At 36.0% G+C, this 22,461-nt stretch overlaps 1 protein-coding gene across 1 annotated transcript; it reads right to left on the reverse strand.

Moving 5' to 3' along the window:
* Window positions 1-20,209: 20,209 nt before the first annotated feature.
* Window positions 20,210-22,232, reverse strand: LOC116879926 (S-adenosylmethionine decarboxylase proenzyme-like). Its single transcript, XM_032878556.1, has one exon. The coding sequence runs from the start codon at window positions 21,908-21,910 to the stop codon at window positions 20,906-20,908; it is 1,005 nt and encodes a 334-aa protein (XP_032734447.1). The 5' UTR covers window positions 21,911-22,232; the 3' UTR covers window positions 20,210-20,905.
* Window positions 22,233-22,461: the final 229 nt, after the last annotated feature.

Consider the following 22,461-nt stretch of genomic DNA (forward strand, 5'->3'; position numbering starts at 1 on the left):
TCATTTTTGCTACAACTATCACTTTCATTATCACCAGTTTGTGATGTTATGTCTTCAGTGCATAGTTCTTTGAAAAAATATGAATAAGGTCCCCTGGGTGGCTCAGTCCATTAAATGTCCAACTCTTAATGTTAGCTTGGGTCTTCCTTTTTTTTTTTTGTTTTGTTTTTTAAAGATTTATTTATTTATTTTTAGAAAGAGAGAGTGTGCAGGTACAGGGGAGGGGGAGAAGGTGAGGGAGAGAGAATCTTAAGCAAACTCCACACTGAGTGACGAGTCCCTCGCAGGGCTTGATCTCACAACCCTAAGATCACCATCCTGAGATCAGGACCTGAGTGGAAACCAAGAGTCTGGACTCAAGCAACTGTGCTACCCAGGAGCCCCCTCAGCTCTGGTTTTGATCTCAGGGTCATGAGTTCAAACTCCCTCTGGGCTCCATGCTGGGTGTGGAGCCTACTTAAAAAAAAAAAAAAAATATATATATATATATATATCTCAATATGTCTATATATGTGAATAAAGCTAACAGAATGATGTATCTCCCTTTCACAAAGGGAGCTTTAGTCAAGTGATACAGATGTCAGAGGAGGCCCACTTGTCATAGAACTGGCCCAGAATCTATCACCATGTGGTTGAGTGATATTGGGACACTCAACCCTTCTAACTCCACCCTTCATTTCTAAGTAAACTGTAGGAAACACATGTTAAGGTCCTCTTTCAATGGATACTACTCCAGGAGTTTTATAAAATGAAATATGATATGACTTGCTTGAAGCTGTTAGGAAAAAAACAGAGTCCTGGGAACTGATGTGGATATGGTACCTTATCTGTCCATCAGGACTTCCTGTTTATCATCTGCTTCAAGATTTTTTGAGGGGCTGAAGTAACAAGAGAGGTTGTGAAGGCTGATACATACTTTGAGGAATTTGGTAACGGGGCTTTTTGTATGGGAGGGGAGAGGGCCTAAAATGCTTCTCCCAATCATCAATATTATCTGACTCCTCAATTGATCTCATTCTCATAACTCTTGCTGAATTTTCTTCCTGTGAAAACAATGTATCTTCCTTACCCCTGACTTCTTTTCTTTCCCACAGCACTTAAACTCCTAATACCCAAAAGTTCAAAGTTTCTTTCTTTCCAAAGTTTTCAAAATTTTCTTCCCAAATATGCCAAGATCATACCCTATGCATCCTTTTTTTTTTTTTTTTTTAAGATTGTATTCATTTATGAGAGAGAGATAGAGCAAGCACAAGCAGGGGGAGCAGCAGCCAGAGGGAAAAGCAGCCTCCCCATTGAGCAAGTAGCCTGATGTGGGGCTCGAGCCCACGGCTCTGAGATCATGACCTGAGCTGAAGGCAGACGCTTAACCAACTGAGCCACTCAGGCATCCCATACCCCATGTATCTTATACATTATCTCTCCTAGTAGCCTTCTATCACAGAAATTATGTTCTCAACTTTTAAGTGAGAGGAGGGGATATGACTTGCTCATGACCATCAGCTTTTTACTGGTACAGGAGAGACTTTTATAAAGATTGATTTGTTTAAAAGCACCTGCGTTTTCCACTACCGTTCACTAGCCCCAAAGGCAAGGTTGGATAAAATTAGAGGATCCAGGCAACAATTCTAAATAACTCAGTTGACTCTCTAAAGGGTTGTAATTAAAGTTTTTTTCTTCTGAAAACTCTTTGTGAAGTAAAGAAAAAAGCTTACCTTGGACAGCTGGAGCTGATAAAGAGAGCCCCAAGAGAGAAAAATCCAGACAAAAGAGACTCTTGGGCAAGGCAGGGTCTGGAAGAAGTAGGTGAAACGAATATCATTCCTAAAAAGAAAGAAAAAAATAACTTTTTTGAGGTTTGGAGCATTATTTCTCTCTTTGCTGGGTGAAGGATCCTTAGTTTCATCTGACAGTCAAGAATTATTTATTCTTAGGGAGAAAGTTGGTCTTCTAATTTCCAATTCCCTACTTGAAGTTACTGCATTGACTGATTCCCAAATCCAGATGTTATGACAGAAGAATGGAAAAGAAGCCATATGTAATAACGTCTCTAAGACCCGCTTAAGACCTTTGTGGGGGGGGGCAGATAAGCAAAACTGCCTTTTTTCTAATTTTGTTTTGTGGGTCATGCTTTGGCGGTAATGCTAGTTCCCCCCTCTGGGTGGGGCTCTTCGTGAAGAAAGGAAGCAGCTTACTTCACTGGAAATGGATTATTGTGCCATATATTATCAGTTCTCTTTATTCTTTCTTTTTACTGAAGCATCTGTTTAGCTTTACTTATTAAAGTGACTGCAATACATTTAGAGGAAAATTATTAATTTAAATATGTACCTAGTTAATCTGCTTCCTGATTTGCTCTGGTTTGCTCTGCAGACCTGAGATACAGAAAGAAAGACTAAGTAAGAGGTTTCTACTTGGTGGAAGTAAGTAGCTTGTTTCCCAAATAAATTTATTTTTGGCTCCCCCTGTGCTATGTCCCTCTTGATTTCTGGCCTGGAGGGATTAGAATTGAGTATCATAATATTTACTACAAAATGAATTTTATAAAATAAGATTTTATAAAAATATATAAAATTATATAAAAATAAAAGTAGATTATCACTGGAATGAAAATTAGATCAACCTCTTGGTTTAGCATTTCTAAATGGAGAGGGAGGACATAATAGTAGTTACTCCTGTATACTCTGCAGTCAGATCTGGTTTTGAATCCTCTTATACCTACAGCATTGGACAAGTCATAGATCCAGTCTAAACCATAGGCTTCTTGTCTGGAAACTGGTGATAAAATTAGTCCTCACAATAATCCACAATAACCCTTACAATTCTAAGTGTATCTGAATGAAGCTCTGAATTTCCAATGTAATTATGCATATCTTAGCACTGGGAACTTAGTTAAGTACCTTGTACAAAGCACATGTGAAATAGTTTCTTGTCATTGTTCTTCCTCGTTTATCCCTTACTCTCCTTCCTTCTCTTCTTTCTCTTCCCACTTCTTTGTCCTTTAACACATGCCATCTTCCTCACCTCATTATACTGGATTTTTAAAATAGTATATAGAGCATAAAGTTATAATTTATATTTTTTCTATTGTTGCTAATACTATTGAACTAAGAGTCTAGGGCTCAGACTTTCCCACCTCAAGCTTTGTCTCCCCGCACTGAATTATTTTCTTTCAGCAACTATCGGCAAATACACTTTGCTAAGCAAGCGAAGGAATTTCAGGTCAAGTTCCATGCCTGTAAAAGAGATATCTCAGCTCTTAAAAGCCACTCTTTAAGAAACGGAAGTACAACCTGGGGTAACTGCTTTTATAATAATGTTAAAATATTTTGAGGGCTATCAGGATATCAGCAGGGATAGACAGAGCATGGTTGTAATGTCAAAAATAAAATTAGTGCATATTATATTCAAAACAGTAGGTGCAGAATATTTATTTTGGTGAGGAGAGAGTGACTTACCCCGTGTGTTATTACTGGGATAGAGGCATAGATTCCATTTCAGGTGGATAGAGTGCAACAGAAGGGACAAAACTCTGTATAATATCATGCTTTCCTTTGCTCTCCTTGGGAGAAAGTTGACAAGTAGAATCTTAAATTCTGAAACCTCTGGGTTATGCTTAGAGGAACAGAAGCTGGCATATGAAATTTTCTTCTCCCTTCTCTGCCCTCCCCATTTTTCCCCCCAATACATGCAGTTGAATGCTCTAGATGATCACTTTCCCCGCAATGTGCTTTGTATTAAGAGTCAGTATGTTTGGCTTAATGAAAAGAGCCTATGATTTTCAATTGTGTGAAATTTATTATATTAAATATTTCAGCTATTTATAACCCTTATTACTTAGCAAGGAATATTCTTCCCGATTATCTTTTGCAGAGCAGATTTCTGCTGCTGTTTTCAGAGCCAGAAAGAAGAAACATACTTTCTATGATTCTTATTCCACGAGGAGTTGTTCCCTTTTTATCTTATTCATGCATAAACACACTTCCCTAATGCATTTCGGTGTACAGGCATCAAAATGCAAATACCACCCAACAAATGAGTTCAAATGGACTATTTCACTGTCCACTTTGTTCAAGCGCAGCAGTGGCCTTAGGTCGGGCAGGTTTTTTTAATAAAGAGAAAAAAAAGGCAAAGGCAAAGCCTGAGGAGGATCAATTTACCTCAACATAGCTTTTCTATTAAAAAAAAAAAAAAATGGAGAAAACAAGCAAGCTGACACTCCAGGGTACAGTCTATGGCAAAAAGACGGAAGTTCCTTCTTCCTCAGCTTGGTAAGCTTCATGGTTTTGCGGTCAAGACCCCTGCAGCTCTGAAATCACGGTGTCTGCCACGGCTCATGAAAATGGATTTGGCGATAAAATTGAAACAAAAAATAGTGGGTTCCCTTATCTGTTTCTATCAAGCCAGTTTGGTATGAAGAATGAGGCATTGGAAATAAAGATTGTTATACCTCTTTATTCCCAGGTGACCCCATCCTGAAAGCCCATCCGTGGAGTGTCTGTGGGTATATGGGCATCAGGGAAGAGCTCCTGAGGTAGACAAGAGCAGGGACTGCTGAGAGGGTGAAAGATTGCGGCACAAATGTCTAAGAAAGCAGGAAGCTCTGGGATGTGATCCTACTATTGGGGGTTGCTTTCTCCTGGAGGTGCTGGGTGCTACTTGGAGATGTGGCTGGAAGACTGAGTAATTAAGCAGAACTTTTGAAACTTTGTGCAGGTTCGTGTGGGAAAGTCAGAGTTTAAAAAAAAAGGAAAAGGAAGAAAAAGGGGGAAAAAAAAAGTGAAGTCCAAGGCTTCCCCTGTCAGACAAGGCATCCTGGCAAATCCCAGTGGTACATACATAACCACAACTCAGTAATAAATACCAGGATGAAATAGACAGATTTAAAATGTTCTGTGATGGGGCACCTGGGTGGCTCAGTCGTTAGGCGTCTGCCTTTGGCTCAGGTCATCATCCCAGGGTCCTGGGATCAAGCCCAGCATTGGGCTCCCTGCTTGGCAGGAAGCCTGCTTCTCCCTCTCCCACTCCCCTTGCTTGTGTTCCCTCTCTCGCCTTGTCTTTCTCTGTCAAGTAAATAAATAAAATCTTTTTTAAAAAATGTTCTATGGTTTTGTATTTTTCAGAGAGAGACGAATGTCATAAATTATGTTAGAGGGGCACCTGGGTGGCTCAGTGGGTTAAAGCCTCTGCCTTCAGCTCAGGTCCTGATCCCTGGGTCCTGGGATGGAGCCCCACATTGGGCTCTCTGCTCAGCAGGGAGCCTGCTTCCTCCTCTCTCTCTGCCTGCCTCTCTACCTACTTGTGATCTCTGTCACATAAATAAATAAACTATTAATAAATAAATAAATAAATAAATAAATTATGTTAGAGTTGACAGGTCAAGAATTAATCTTGCAATCTCAGGAATAAGCCCTAACAGAGAGGATGGTAATGCCAGTGAATTAATACAGAAGAAAAATTTAAAAATAAAAATATAATCAATGAAAATACATACCTAAAGAAAAGAACATAGAATCTGAAAAATAGAAAGCAAATAGCAAGAAGTGAGATTCATGTTTATTTAACAATTTAATTAACATCAAAAACTAAGTAATAAAATTTAAAACAATATGGTGGAACTAGGGAACAAACTGAAGTATCTGCTTTTCCTAAAAATACATCTAAAATAGAAGGTTAGGGCAAAACTGAAAGGAGAAGATTTAAAAACATATAACATGTAAATACTAAATTAAAGAAAGGTTAAAATATGGCTATCTAAATATTAAAAATGTATCTTTTAATGTAAATAGTAGTACCAGAAATAAAGGAAAGCTCAAAATGATTAAATATTTAACTGAACACTAAGATAAAACTACTCCAGATATATATATACATACCTATTAATATAGCCTAAAATAATATAAAGCAAATTTTGACAAAAATAAAAGAGCTACACATACCTTTCACTGTATCTATATCATCTTTCAGAAAACAAAACAAACACAAATGATTAATAGTGGTATAGAAGACTAAGAGAACAAGATAAACAAGGGTGACCTAATTTATACTGAGTAATACACCAAAAACTATAAAAATATACATTATTTTTAATAATTATGAAATGTTTATCAAAAACTAGCCATATGTTAGGCCATAGAACAATCTCTATAAATTCTTTTTTTTTAAAGTTTTTACTTAAATACTAGTTAATTAACATATATGGTAAAATTTGTTTCAGGTATTGAATTTAGTGATTTAGCACTTACACGCAACACCCAGGGCTCATTGCAACTAACGCCCTCCTTAATTCCCATCCCCCATCTAGCCCATCCCCCTCCCCACTTTCCCTCCAACAACCCTCAGTTTGTTCTCTAGAGTTCAGAATGTCTCATAGTTTGTTTTCCTCTTTTTTTCCCTTCTCCTATGTTCATCTGTTTTGTTTCTTAAATTCCACATATGAGTGAAATCATATGATATTTTCTTTCTCTGACTTATTTTGCTTAGCATAATATACTCTAGCTCTATCCATATTGTTGTAAATGACAAGATTTCATTCCTTTTGATAGCTGAGTAATATTTCATTACATGGAAAGAGCCCAAATGTCCATCACCTGATGAATGGATAAAGAAGATGTAGTATATGTATAGAACGTAATATTACTCAGCCAGTCTCTACAACTTTTAAGGAAATGAATTTATCAACAGTCAACAGTATGTTCTTTAACCACAGTGCAATCAATAAAGTGATTAATAATATAGGAAATAATTCGTAAAGTACTATAAGAAATATACTTGCAAATAATTCATGTATCAAAAGAGAAATCTTGGGGACAGCACTAACCTTTCTCAGTTCTTTCAGCTTCTAGCTATGCCTTTCTTGCCATGCACCATAAAGTTATTCCCCCATATGTTCACAGTTTAACGTAAGTCAAGGATTTCAACAGAGTTTATACAAATGTTTTGTGGATCCTCCTTTCTGTGTCTGCCTTCCTTCTAGGTTTCTCTCCAAATTTTCCATTTTCTTTAGTCCCATTTTTTTTTTTTCTCCATTAGTGAGTGAACTGCAACTTTCTGTTGTTTTGGCTAGTTGGGTTTAAGAGTGCTCTCTGCAAAATGCCTCAATTTCCCCAGGACAGTTCTCATCTTTTCACTGACAACTTTCCTCCAGGTTCTGCATGCTTTCCTTTTGATTATCCTTCAATGCCTTTAAACACCTTATTTAAAAGAAAATATTTTGTCCTAATTTTGAGATCATTATCCATGGAACATTAGCCTCATCAAGCTACTCTGCCATTTACCAGAAATCAGAAGCTAGGGTTCATTTGTTTTTATTTCTATAATTCAGATTTTAAATTGAGAAACACATCAATGTATTGTATTTGGGAGGTTAAGTTCCCATGTTTCAATAACAAAGAGACCTTGATCTGTCTTGTTTGAGCTTCCTGGGGGATGATTTTTGCTACTTCATTCATTTTGTGATCCAAGAATTTCTTACACTTTCCTACTCCTAATTTGTGGAAGTTTTGCTCTATTATGTGACCCAACTAATCTTTATCCTGTGTCATAGAGAACTAGGCTTATTTAATTATCTTTGTGCTCAAATAGACTTCTAATATTAATGATTTACTTTAACATATTTTCATATTTCAAAGGGAAAATAAAACATGTATGATTGTTTTTATGAGAAAATTTTATTCAAAACCAAATTGACTCTAAGTCCCGATTTCTTTTAACATCATAAGAAAGAAAGAGGATGGGGTGCCTGGGTGGCTCAGTGGGTTAAGCCTCTGCCTTCGGCTCCGGTCATGATCTCAGGGTCCTGGGGTCAAGTCCCACATCGGGCTCTCTACTCAGCAGGGAGCCTGCTTCCCCCTTTTTCTCTGCCTGCCTCTCTGACTACTTGTGATCTCTCTCTCTCTGTCAAATAAATAAATAAAATCTTTAAAAAAAAAAAAAAAAGAAAGAGGACAGAGTAGGTAATGATGTTTATATTAGATCAATATGTGATTCTGTGATTTGTCAGGAATTTGTCAGAGCCACTGAATTCCTACAACCATGACTTGCAAATGTCAAAAATCCAGAAATAGCAAGATTAAAACTGCGAGATCAATAAAATAGTGTTTAGCAAAAGTTTATTGTTCACATAAGAACAGTTCATGAACTGGGAACTTTCAGTTCAAAACTGATGAAGATCAAGGGATGACATTATGGGATGGCTCATCAGGTGAAATTTGAGGAAGTCGTTTAACCTTTACAATGGGGATTTTCAAACGGTGGGGAATTGATTAAAAGTGATTATCTCACATCATTTTAGGAAGATAACTTATTTTCTTTTTATGATATTCAGATACATTTATAAGAATCACTTAAGTTTTGCTTATGTCCACGAAATAACCTAGATTTTGTTTTGTTTATGTTGCTTAACTGGTTTTGTCTGCCCAGGAAACTTTCAAATCTGGTCTCCATTCTGTATTTAATTTTAACACAAGACATTAAAATGCAGCATTAAATTAGGCTAACCATTGTTTAACCACTGTTGAATTTGATGCAGTTGGGTTAAAAATAGCATCTATCAGATAAGACAGTATAGGATCTATGAGATTTTTGTCAGTAAGCATAGGAAATGGATCATATTCTTCAGTGAGAACGGCAAACTTGGTATTATTTCATATAATTCAATTATGCTGAAAAATTATCTATTCTTTATATTTATATTTTCACGAATGATTATTGTGGGAAGTATTTTCAACAGAGCCCTTATAAATGGTAAATGGCAGAAATGAGAAAGGTTTAATAGAGCCAATTTGTTTTGTTTGCAGTGTTTTGACTGTGGGATATGAAGACTATTGTTATTAAGGGACAATTGTGTTTCATTTAGAAAGTGTAACAGTTTAAAATAATTTGACTTAAAAAATGATTTGGCTTTATATTTCTCAGAATAGAATAATTGAATACAAACTATTATACATGGCTATACGGGCGCCTGGGTGGCTCAATGGGTTAAAGCCTCTGCCTTCGGCTCTGGTCATGGTCCCGGGGTCCTGGGATCGAGCCCCGCATTGGGCTCTCTGCTCAGCGGGGAGCCTGCTTCCTCCTCTCTCTCTGCCTGCTTCTCTGATAACTCTGTCTGTCAAATAAATAAATAAAATCTTTAAAAAAAAATTTAAAAAAAGACATGGCTATAGACTAAAGGTTTGTATCCTCCCCAAATTTATATGTTGAAATTCTAACTCCCAATGTGATGATATTTGGAGGTTGGAAGATGGGTAGGTCATGAGGTTGTATTCTTCATGAATGAAATTAGTGCCCTCCTAAAAGAGACCCCAGAGATTTCCTTTGCCCCCTTCTCCCAGGTAAGAACACAAGAAGATTAATCAGGAAGTAGGTTCTCGTCAGACCATACCTGCTGCTGACACCTTGATCTTAGACTTCTCAGACTCCAGAACTGGGAGAAATAAATTTCTGTTCTTTATAATAATAAAGCCACCTGGTCTCTGGTATTCTGTTAGAGCAACCTGCGTTCACAAAGACAGACATTAAAAGAATTTCAGAAAAAAAGATAATTTCATTCTAGATAAAAAGAGCATATTGATTTAAATTAGAGAATTAGAATGTGGGAGACCATTATTTCATGCTTTTTAAAAAAATAAAACATTCTTCATTCTGAAACACAGAATTGTGTCTATAGTTGTGTCTCTATAATGAGCAATTAGTTTTATTGCTATGTGCTCTGGTATGAATCAACAAGCTTCTGAAGTGTTTGAAATGGCTCTTATTCTTTATAATAGTGAGTATTTTGTTAACCATTGATACCTTTGATTTTGGGTTTAAGCCTCTTGCATCGTGGCTGGACAGGGATGGAACTGAAGAACCAGGCAGCAAAAAGGAGGTGATTTAAAAAGACAGCTGGGATCCCCAGAAGTGAATTTGAAATTATAATCCTATTTCTGTTCCTGTTTTTTATTTCCTACCAAAAGATTGATCTGTAATAGTTATGGGGATATGTTATTTAGTATGTCTTTTGACAAGGCACTCTAAACTCCCCTATGAGGATTTCTGTGGAAAGCATTTCCAAAAAAATAAGCTGCTACTGATGGAATTACTAAGCATGGAGAGAAGGAAACTAAGATTACAAATATATTGGCATGTATTTGGTTTGTAAGGGTTTTTTTTTAAAGCTTTTTCAAACTCTGTAACTATTACTCGAAGGGTCACAAAAAATAAAGAGGAGAAAAGCTAGAAACAGAATATAGCCTAAGGAAACCAGCTAACCAATAATTTCTCTATCCAAATTATAGTGCAGAACTAGCCACGGTCTCTCTAGAGGATCACACAAATGGTGATGCAAAGATGAAAATAGGAACTTCAGAGAGGAGCAAATCTGCCCTGGAAGAGAAAGTGGTCGAAGGGAGGAGAAATTTCAGCATTCTTTCTGGGCTAGTTGGAATAAATGCACTAAGATCTGAATTCCTCAAGAGAGCTTTATTTATTTTTTGTGTCCTTGGTGCCAGGTTCAAATACCTGTCTCACAATTTATTATTAACACAAATTTTGTGAGTGAGATGATAGTACTTCATGTTTGTTGTGAATAAATGAGTTTCTTTATGCAGCCTTTCTTTCTCCATGTATATTCCCGAGGCCACCTACCGACATCAATGTCAAAACCATAAATTTGAAGCCAAATCTACTGAAATAGAAATTCAGAGTGGGGGTAAGATTGGTTCCTGACAATGAAAATTTTTGATAATTTGTACATGTCTTTTTTAGGAACCCTAAAGTTTAGGTTAGCTATCCTGTGGAAAACTCATCAGTTCAACTGATTTTGTATAAAATATATATTAAATGTCGTATGTTTAAGGAGGCTTGGTAGATACTATGACATTTATAAAAAGTAAGGGAAGCCCTCAGCCCTCTAGGAAGTTATAATATAATTAGAAATATAAGGCATATAAATATACATTAAAAAAAAATTAAATAATAGGGCACCTGGGTGGCTCAGTGGGTTAAAGCCTCTGCTTCAGCTCAGGTCATGATCCCAGGGTCCTGGGATCGAGCCCAGCATTGGACTTTGTGCTCAGCAGGGAGCCTGCTTCCCCCTCTCTCTCTGCCTGACTCTCTACCTACTTGTGATCTCTGTCTGTCAAATAAATAAATAAAATCTTAAAAAAAATTAAATAATCTATGAAACTACATAGGGTAAATAATAGAAGGGCATAACTTTTCAAGTTGGGTGCAATGATATTATTTTATAAGGATTAAAATGAATTAAGGTGTCTTCCACATTGCTTTGGTTAAGCAAGTCTTCAAAAAAAGGGTCAAGATTTCAATGGTGTTTTTGTATTATTTATTTAAAGCAGTGCTATATGAAAGCTAACACTAAATATTTTTAATACTAATTTTCATAGCTTGCCTGTAATACTTCATTTGACCTGAACTGCTTCTAGAATTCAGTTATTACTTCACCTACATGGAGTGAAGATTGAATGCAGTTTATAACTCTTACCAAACATTCACTTTAATACTCATGAGTGGTGAATCCTCTTAAATTTACTAACTCATTTGTCTCAATAGACAACCATGACAATTTGGGAAAACTCATTTGCCTAACAGATTTCCTCGTTAGATTGTTTTGGTTGGTGACACATGCATTTGAAAGTGAGGATGTTATTTATCTCTCTAAGTCAACACAAGGAGAGGAAATCAGAGGAGTGTTTTGCTATCCAAGAAGACAAAATTAATTCTAGTCTATATTTTAATTTAGATTAACTTCATAACCATCCACAGTGCTGTTATTCCTCATCTTTCCTTCAACTCGTTCAAGTGATTGCATTTCTTTTTGCATAAACTTTGCATTACATTTAATTCTGTAATCTCAGTAGTAGCAACATATCTTTTCATTATGCACCTTTCACCGCTCCCCTGAAATTCTCCACAGAGATCAAGCCATATAATCATAACAAAAACTAATCAGCCTCCACTTGTGAGAAAGAAAGTATGTCAGGGAAAGTAAATAGAAGCAGTAAATCAGGAGACAATTGAGAAGGAAAACAGAGCACAGAAGGTTACTAAATAATCCCGAAAGAGGTGGGATTACAGGCACTCACCGAATTAACCTTTGCCACTTTCTATGATGACATTCTTTACTGTTTGGATGCTTGAAATATGTTCTGCCTTCCAATTAGAGTGGGAGGAGTAAATTTTTCTTTCTCTTCCTTACACAAAATCTAAAGCCCAAGTAATCATTATTCTGTTTTCCCATTTTGCCCTCAAGTAATAAATACATGGGACAGAGAAGAAGCCTTTGTTTGTCTACAGCTATTGTTTTTTTTCTTTTTCTTTCCAATTCACCTTTTAATACGTTTATTTTATTAAGTTAATGATGGGGCTTATTATAGCTATTTAGTATATTCACAGGAGTTTTCGAATTATATTAAACCTTGTTAAGGCAATTTAAGGCCATTATTTTAAAAATGAAACTTGAGAGGGTGTAGTATTAATCATCATGATTAGCAGTTATAATTAAAAACCTATTATTTACAATTTATTGCCATTTTCTTTAAATCACGCTAATCTATAGGCATTTAAAATTACCTGGATTTTATTGCATTATGAGGATTAAAAAAGGATACATTTTAATTAATGAATTTCATCGTCCCCTTTTTTCTTAAAGGGCTTACTTTCATCAATTGAGAAATATTTGTTTCTATATAATCCAAGGTATTATTGTTCTTCACAGTTTTCTTTTCTCCTAAATTAAAGTAATAAAGCCAAGTTATAAACTAGAGTGGTAGAAAAAGACTGCAAAATAACTCTGGAAGGACAAAAATCACCAGTTCATTCATTAAGAGTTATTAATTCTATAGCATCAAGATATGGGACAAAGAGTTTTGTGACATTGCTGTTCAGTTAGTTATTCAGATACAGCAATTTTATCCCATGATTATAAGTATTATTCCCAAACCATTGGCTAAGGGAAGGATTAAAGCATGAAAGTGGGTGGATTAATGTACCCTCATCTTTTTACTAGAAGGGGTAGCAACAAAGACTTATGGGAGTTTTTATCTTAACATCAAAAGAATTAGGTTAAGATTTCATGGTGCTAATTATCCAGCTGAATGCTTCAAGTCATTCATTCAATTTTCTCAAGTGTAAGATAGAAAATAACATAACCCCTGCAACTAAAATCAAGAGGCAAATGTAGAATATATTCACACATATTTCATATCTCTTGTAACACACAATACACTTTACATTTCTATGTAAAGGATTTTTACTAATTAAATCTGTATTTCAACAATCAATTTTCTTTTAAGAGAATAATGAAATTAGGTTAGATTGAGCATCTTGCTGGACAGTGTTAAGATTCATACTGATAACTCTTTCAAAATTCAGTAATGCTTCAAAGCCATGTAAAAAGCACATCAGAGAGAGAGTGGGTGGGGAAGAAAAGTATAGATCAATCACACTTATGAATATTTTGTAAACATTTAAAATTATATAGTAGGTAATAAAGTACAACAGCATAATAAAATAGAATATCAAGGAGAAAGTCCTGACCCAAGAGATTTTATTCCAGAAATAAAATGGCATTTTTTATTAAGAAATTTATTAATACATCTAGCCTATTAATAGAAATTAGGAAAAACTCATAGGATTATTTCCATAGTGTCAGTATAGCAGAAGAAAAAGCATTATACAAAAGACAATATGAACATTAATTTATGTTAAAAACACTCAGTAAAACAGCAACTGGTAGATGTATCTTTGACACACACATGCACACACACAGACATACACATACACAAAAACATAAAGGCATCTACATAAACTAAAGAGGGGAAGTTTAATGGAACACACTAAAACCTTCTCTACCAAAATCATCAACAAAGTAGGGATAGTCACCATCTCCAGGAACATTTAATGGTTTATAGGAAATATTAGCTAATACAATTAGACAATAGGAAACTATTAAAATTGTATGAAGTAGAAAGGCTAAAACTGTCTCTATGTGCACATGATATAATTATACATTTAGAAATTCCAAAAGAATCAATGAAAAAACTATTATAAACAAACAAATAATTTATTAAAGTATCAGGCAATGTAACGCTGGAGCCAGCTTGGACAGGCTTCTGCTGCAGATTGTAAAAAGTTCAGGAATTCTGCAAGCCAGTGAATGACCATAGAAAGTTTGAAATTTATCATAACAGAATTATTTATTCTACAGAAATCAGAAAAATCTACAAATCAACATACCATTTGTAGCAGGTAGTAAAATCAATATACAAAAATCAACGGCATTTACATGTATTAACCAAAATTAGAAGGAACATGTACTAGAAAAGAGGATCACTTTTATAATTGCAAATTAACTAAAAAATAACTAAAATATGAACCTACAAATCTATAAATTAAACAAAAGTACCCTAAAAACCTGTGTAAGTAAAACTAAAACAAAACAACAAAGCTTTCTTTTTTTTTTTTTAAGATTTATCTATCTATTTAAGATTTACTTATCTATTGCACAAAAGAGAGGGGAAGGGCAGAGGAAGAGAAGCTCGAACAGATTCCCTGAAGAACGCAGAGCCTGAGGGAATGTGGGGGGCTAAATCTCAGAACCCCAAGAGATCATGAACCATGAGATCATGACCAGAGCCAAAACCAAGAATTGATGCTTAACCAACTGAGTCACCCAGGCACCTGCAAAACAATAAAGCTTTGAGAAACACACACACCATATATATATATATATATATATATATATATATATATATAAATAAAATAAATTCTTGAATAGGAAGAATCAAAAGAGTGAAAAGGCAATGCATGGAATGAAAGAAAATATTTGAAAAGCATATATCTGAAAAGAAGCTAATATCCAAACTATGTGAAGAACTTCTACAATTCAACCACAACAAAAAATAAACAACCTGATCAAAAAATGGGTAGAAGACTAGATATTTCTCCAAAGAAGATATACAATGACCAATAAGCACATGACAAAATGCTCTAATATACTAGTCATTAGGCAAATGAAAATTAAAACCACTATAAAATATATAACGCCCATTAGGATGGCTCTCATTGTAAAAATAAATAAATAAATAAATAAATAAATAAATAGCATACAAACAGTAGATTCAGAAGTAGACAGAGTAGAAATGTGAGAAACTTATGTTATTTTCTATTTGTCTTAAGAAACAAAGGTTTTAGTGTTGTTTGATCACAGTTTAAGTTGAAGTAGAAAGAAGCAGAAGGATCCCAGAAAGGGGAGTAAGTATAAAAAAAAAAAAATGTTTCAAAGTAAGTAGTGGCAGATGATATCAAAGCACAGGTATGTTTTTGTTGTTGTTGCTGTTGTTGTTTTTTTTTTAAGATTTTACTTATTTATTTGACAGACAGAGATTGCAAGTAGGCAGAGAGGCAGGCAAAGAGAGAGGAGGAAGCAGGCTCCCTGCTGAGCAGAGAGCCCAATGCGGGGCTCGATCCCAGGACCTGAGATCATGACCAGAGCTGAAGGCAGAGGCTTTAACCCACTGAGCCACCCAGGCGCCCCAAAGCACAGGTATGTTAAAAATATTCTTGACAATAAGATACATTTCTTCCTCTCAGGAGGGAAGCAGGTAAACATTTTATGCACATATGTAAGAATAGAAAGAAGAAGACAGAGAAAATGTAATGTTGAACATTTAATACTGTATGAAAATTCCTCATATCAAACTAATATATTGTGTTAGGGATTTACAATTTTGATTCTATATTTTGAATTCTTTGCGTGTTTTCATTCAGTCCTTGCCCTCTCTTGTTTCTTTAGTGACAGAGCTTCCAAATGATGAGGAAGAAGATTTGGAATCCTATATCTTGTGATGTAAGCTGTGTGTGAGTCATTTGAACTGACAAGAATAGAGTATATGAATACCATTAATAAATCTTGATAGTTAGGAGCAAAGTTACTAGTTTACCACACCCCAATATGCTAGACTTCAGATTTTCACCCTCTACCACTCATTGATTTGACTGTTCAATTCTTATATATAGTTATAGCTGAAAAAGAACTGTTACCCTAGACTCCTATGGAAACAATCTTATCAGCTAGAGTACAGTTCTTAATACAGATTGTTTTGCCTTTATTTTTCAGAACCCACTCACTTCCAAGGTTAGCAACATTTTCTCCCATTCAGTTTACTGAGGTTTTTTTATGTTTCTGTAATATAGTTAGATTATTTTGTCATATTCTGCACCCCATCTAGTGATTTCCTCAACCTCCTAAGTGATTTATAAAAAAATTGCATGCATTGTAGTTCCCTGTTGTGCTGTAAAGACCAATGGGCTTTGACACATGCATCATTTTATGTATCTGCAATTATAGTATGACACCATTTTCTCCTGTACTTCATCCGTTCAACCCTCTCCACTCTGTCAATTACTGATCAGTTTATCTCTACAGTTTTATTTTTTCCAGAATGTCAAATAATGGAAAACATTCAATGTATAGCTTTTTTCCCCCCAGTTTTTATTTGCTTATTTGAGAGAGAGAGTGAGTGAGCAAAAGAGAGTGCACAAGTCAGGGGGTAGAGGCAGAGAAATAGGGAGAAGCAGACTCCCTGCTGAGCGGGGAGTCCAATGTGGGGCTCCATCCCGGGACCCTGAGATCATGATCTGAGCCAGAGGCAGATGCTTAACTGACTGAGCCACCCAGGCACCTCTGTAGAGCTTTTCCAAACTGACTTTTTCCCTTAGTAATATGTATTTAAGGTTTCATGTCTCTTCATAAGTTGATAGCTCATTTAAAAAAAAAATCAAAATAATATATGAAGGACATTTTGATTGCTTCTTGCTCTTGATGATTATAAATACAACTTCTATAAACATTTGAGTATAGGTTTTTATACGGACATAGGTTTTAAAGTCAGTTGGATAAGTAGAGAGGAGTGTGGTTGCAGAATTGTACTGCAAAACTGTATTTACTTTTTAAAGAAACTGCCAAACTATATGACAAAATGGCTGTACTATTTTGCATTTCCAACAGCAATGAATGAGACCCTGTTGCTCCACATCCTTGGCAACAATTGGCACTGCCATTTATCTAAGGAGCCAACCACTCACTGATCTAACAGTAGCACATAATTAATTCCCGGAGACCTACTGCCTATTCAGTGTGTGTGTGTGTGTGTGTGTGTGTGTGTGTGATGTTAAGCTTACATCTTCTCCTGAACCACCTTGGAAAGAATCATTATTCTCTTTCCTGAAGATTTTTGTAATGGATTCATGATTCTTTCACCAGCTGTCCATTTTCTGGGTTGCCTTCAAGTTTTCTGACCCACTGTTTCCTAATTTTCTTATTTTCTAATATTGTTATTGTTTTATTCTTTTAACATTTTCTATCACCTAAATGGAGAAGGAAAAGATGATGTTTCTGCTCTCTGTACTTCTAAAACTAAATACTGATTTTCTTAAATGTTTAGTTAATAGGGATATTTTCTGTAAACATAAATATTTTAAAAATGTACAAATGCTTTCTTTGTAGTTTTAACAATCCTACAATATTTTCCTATGCCTTTTTACAAGGAGTTTATAAGAACCATACAAATCTTTCTATACAAGTGATTCCTAACTCATTACTTGCATCCAGTATAACCCTGATATATAATATAAAACTACATTTATCCTTTTCTATATGTATACTTAAATGCATGCAATTGTTAATAAGAATCATAGGGAGTATAGAAAGTACAGAGAAGAAAGTTAATAATGAGTAATTAATTAGGGATTGCAGAATTCAACTCTATCCTTTAAATTTTTTTATTAACATATAATGCATTATTTGCCCCAGGGATACAGGTCTGGGAATCCTCAGGCTTACACATTTCGTAACACTCACTATAGCACATACCCTCCCCTATTTCCATTATCCAGCCACCCTATCCCTTCCTCCCCGCCCCCCAGCAACCCTTGGTTTGTTTTGTGAAATTAAGAGTCTCTTATGGTTTGTCCCTCTCCTGATCCAATCTTGTTTCATTTTTTCCTTCCCTACCCCCCACAACTCCCCATCCTGACTCTCAAATTCCTCATATCAGAGAGGTCATATGATAATTGTCTTTCTCTGATTGACTTATTTCGTTCAGCATAATATCCTCTAGTTCCATCCATGTCTCAACTCTATCCTTTAAAAGAGACTGAAACATAGTGATCTGAGGGACACATGCATCCCAATGTTTATAGCAGTAATATCCACACTAGCCAAACAATGGAAAGAGACCAGATGTCTACAGACAGATGAATGGATAAAGAAGATGTGGAAAACACACACGTGCTAGCACACACACACACACACACACACACACACAGAAATATTACTTAGCCATCAAAAAGAATGAAATCTTGTCACTTGTAATGACGTGATGAAACTAGAGGGCATCATGCTAAGTGAAATAAGTCACTCAGAAAATGAAAAATACCATATGATATCACTCATATCTGGAATTTAAGAGCAAAACAGATGAACATATGGGAAGGGAAGGAAAAATAAGATGAAAATTGAGAGGGAGGCAAATCATAAGAAACTCTGAACTCTAGGAAACAAGCTGAGTGTTGCTGGAGGGGAGGAGGAGGGGAAAACTGGGTGATGGGCATTAAGGAGGGCATTTGATGGAATGAGCACTAGGTGTTATATGCAACTGATGAATCACTAAATTTTACTCCTGAAACAAACAAAATAAAAATAAATTAAAAAGAGAGAGAGAGAGACTAAGAGAGGGTAGTAATGTAGGAAGAAAACCAGGAGGATGTTCTATTATATAAACTATATATAAAAAATATTTCAATTTTTCATGTGTGGAAAATATTTTAAGAAGTGTGCTGTTGTCAGGTCTGATCCATTCTGCTGTGAGGCTGAGTGAGTCACAGGCCAATAGAATTGACTATGGGATCTGTCAAGATGTTTGTCACAGTTAACCTAGAGAACAGCCATTTCTTCATGGTAGTGGGTTGGAGACTTCTGTAAGTCACTTCTAGAGCAATATCTTATTTTCTCTATTTGGCTGCATTGGCAGCTAAAAACTGGACCCAGCATACTCTGGCACTATAGCAGCAGTAGAAAGAGTACATGATCAGAAAGATCTTGACCATCTTGCCAGCCCACATGAAATGATCTTTCTCAAACACATAAAATATTCTTATTCCAACATTATATTGTTTGGATTAAAGACAACGTCATGTTTCCTCAAATCTTGTGCCGTTATTCTATAAATCACTGAGTGAAAGAAAAACAAAAATCAGCAAGTGAAACCCAAAAGTATAGTCAATGAAATTATGGCCATGCCATCAATTGTAAGACATATACCAATTACAGAGACGTTAAGATCTAGGGCAAATTGTGTTTTTGAATTGATGAAGTACTGTAAATATCCTCTTAAGTAAGTTGAAATATTACTTTTACATTAAGCAAACTCACAAAGATATCAATCAGTAAAAGAGGATATAGTTCCAGGCTAGTGATTAATTCCTTAGCATCCAGCCAATGAATAGAAGAATGGAACTCAATAGTGAATGGAAATCCCTTAAAGAGAATATAGAAAAGAAAAACTATTCTGTGTTAAAGGGTAAGCATATTTGAATTTTGCACTGTGCCTGTCTTGCTTGTTTCAGTGGCAGTTTATGGTTGATATACAGTATAAATTTTTTAAAAAATCATTCAACATTTGTATTATAAAGATTAATGCAAACACTGGTCAAATTTTTCTTTTTTTAAAGGGTAGGCTTATTTGAAATTTGATTTCCAGGTCACTGGGAGATAAGTAATTTGAGAAAAATAAGATAAAGAATTAAAACTTGGGAGTGCTAAACATGAATTTTTACTTTGTTGGCTAAAATGGACACAATTAACAGTTTGCTTATGCACAACAAAAAGTATTGTTTCTTTTCCTTAGGCCAAGTCAGTAGTAATGTTTTTTATTTTTTATTTTTTTTAAAGATTTTATTTATTTGAGAGATAGAGTACTTGAGAGAGAGAGAGAGAAGGACAGCACCTGCGAGCAACGGTGAGAGAAGGGAGGGGTAGAGGGTGATGGAGAAGCAGACTCCCTGCAGAGCAGGAAAGCTTGATTTGGGCCTCAATCCCAGGACCCTGACAACATGACTTGAGCCAAAGGCAGCCATTTAACTGACTAACCCACCCAGGTGCCCCAATAGTAATATTTTTTTTTTTTTTTTAACAGTGTATTGCTTTATTGGGGGGGGGAGGGGTGTTTGGGAGGCAAGACACCATGATGAGAACAAAATCAATTAAAGGAAGTACAGGTACAGGAAGCAATAATGTCAAAATAGTAAGACACAAAATGGAAAACTGCAATCATTTTCTTAAGAGGACTTGACTCGTGGAAGATAAACTTTAATCGCTGTTGCAAAAAACATCTGTATGAAATAGAAACTGGTTTCAGTAATATTAGTAGAGAGTATGTTCTAGAAAGTGGAGGTAACTGGATGTAAAATCCTGGCAGCAGTTTAATAGAACAGTCCCAGACGATTAGGCTGAGGCCAACACCTAATGAGGACGAAAGCCTTGTCTGTGGGGAATTTTGGATGATACCTGGAGAAATATTACACTGTGCGTAAACCAAATTGAATTGTTTTCACAAGTGTGGTAAAGTTTCATATAGTAAAAGTTTTTTTCTACATGCACTTCAATTTCACAGCAAGAGTGGCATAGGATACCTAAACACAGAAGAGAGCATTCATGCAAGATATCTAACTCCTTGATATAATAATGCATACAATTCAAAATGATTACACTATCATTACATCTAGGGCTTTCTGCAGCTACAAGGTGGTGGTTATGGAAAGCATGGCCCCCGATATCAATATCTAAAAAGCAGCCACCACCTCCTTCTATGTGTGTTCTCTTTTTGCGTTTTTTCTTCATTTTTATTAATCAACTCTGCTGTTGTTGCTGCTTCTTAGCAAAACTGGTAAAAACAAAATTGTAATCATTGAACATAGCGCTCTGGCAATCAAGACGTTTAAAGCCGTCAATCTTCTGGGGTGAAGAAAGCACTGTGCGACATTTAGAACTCTGATTTACAAACAGGGTGGTCACAAATTTTCCTGGCTTGAAGACTTCCACAACTTTCCTGATCAGGTCATCATAGGAGGTCTGACTTAAGTTTGTTTCAAAGCTAACATAAGAAAATTCTGGTTCTGGAGTGATGTGAATAGTCCAATAAGTTCCATCCGATTTCATTCCATTCATCGAATACCCACAAGGATTGAAAAGTGTGGCATCAATGACAGAACCTGGTATCAGGTCACGAATTCCACTCTCACGAGTGACATCCTTTGCAGTAACACCATCTTTCATGTAGAACTGGTCCATAACTGCTGGGTCAAGCTCACTCATCAGAATTTCCAGGGTTTGATCTGGCTGACTGATTACCCGAGTCTCTGGGAAATCCAAAGTATACAAGTACCAACAGTCAGAATTCATATGTCCCATACAATATGCTGCTCCATTTGGGAAAATTGCATTAAGAAACTCTATTTCTTCCTGGAAATTCCGGTGTGGGTACCCTTGGTGAGACGGCTTCATGAAATTCTTACGAGAATAAAAGAAGCTTTGAATTGAATCGAACCCACTGTAATCCCTAGCAAGTTTCAACAGGGGAACCAGTGCTTTCAGCAAGAGGGTGGTACCACATGTCTTCAAAATGAAACGTCTCTTGGAGACAAACATGCTACTCTCACTGAGTACATAAGCTTCCTGCTTGTCAGTATTTGTCACACTTATGATTGAACATTGCACATCCTTCAGAAGAATGTCCCATTCAGATCTGGGGATGGTGCGAAGATCTCCAGATCCTTGGTTTGCGTCGGGCTGCTGCCTGGAGAACCAAACCTCCAGAAGCTTCTCGGTCCCTTCGAAAAAATGTGCAGCTTCCATCACCGTGAGACTAGCGAACAACCAACAACCACAGAAAATCAACTAAATTAAATCTCTTCTCCCGCCGCTGCCGCCGCCGCTGCGGATTGTTCCAGCTGTGTTACTAAAGTTCAGGTTCCTTTTTTTTTTTTTTTTTGCTATAATTTTATATTAACTTTTTTAAAAAAAAAAAGGATTAATAAAATTTTCCCGGCTTTTTTTGTGAGCGAAAGTTGAACGTGAGTCTGTTGGAAATAGAGGCAGATACAGTTCAGTCTCTTGTAGTCCGCTGTTTCCCCGTTAGAGAGAGTAGAGCGAGCGCTAGCTAATGTCGCCGGCCATACTGTGGAAGCCCAGTAGTAATATTTTTAAGTGGTGGTCAGCTCCTTCCCCTCTCAACTATTCCTCCTAATTGTGCATGTAACCATGTTGAGATCTATCTGAGTGGAATGAAATATCCAATTAAAAAAAAAATGTTAACTTGGGTGGGCCTCAGATGGACATGGTTCTGTGATGTGGTGGGAAGTACTTCTTAGAAGTAATAGATTCTGAGTTTGTAGGCAGAAACTACA

Source organism: Lontra canadensis, unplaced genomic scaffold, assembly GCF_010015895.1.
Source record: "Lontra canadensis isolate GAN:19392208 unplaced genomic scaffold, GSC_riverotter_1.0 scaffold64, whole genome shotgun sequence".
Taxonomy (NCBI): domain Eukaryota; kingdom Metazoa; phylum Chordata; class Mammalia; order Carnivora; family Mustelidae; genus Lontra; species Lontra canadensis.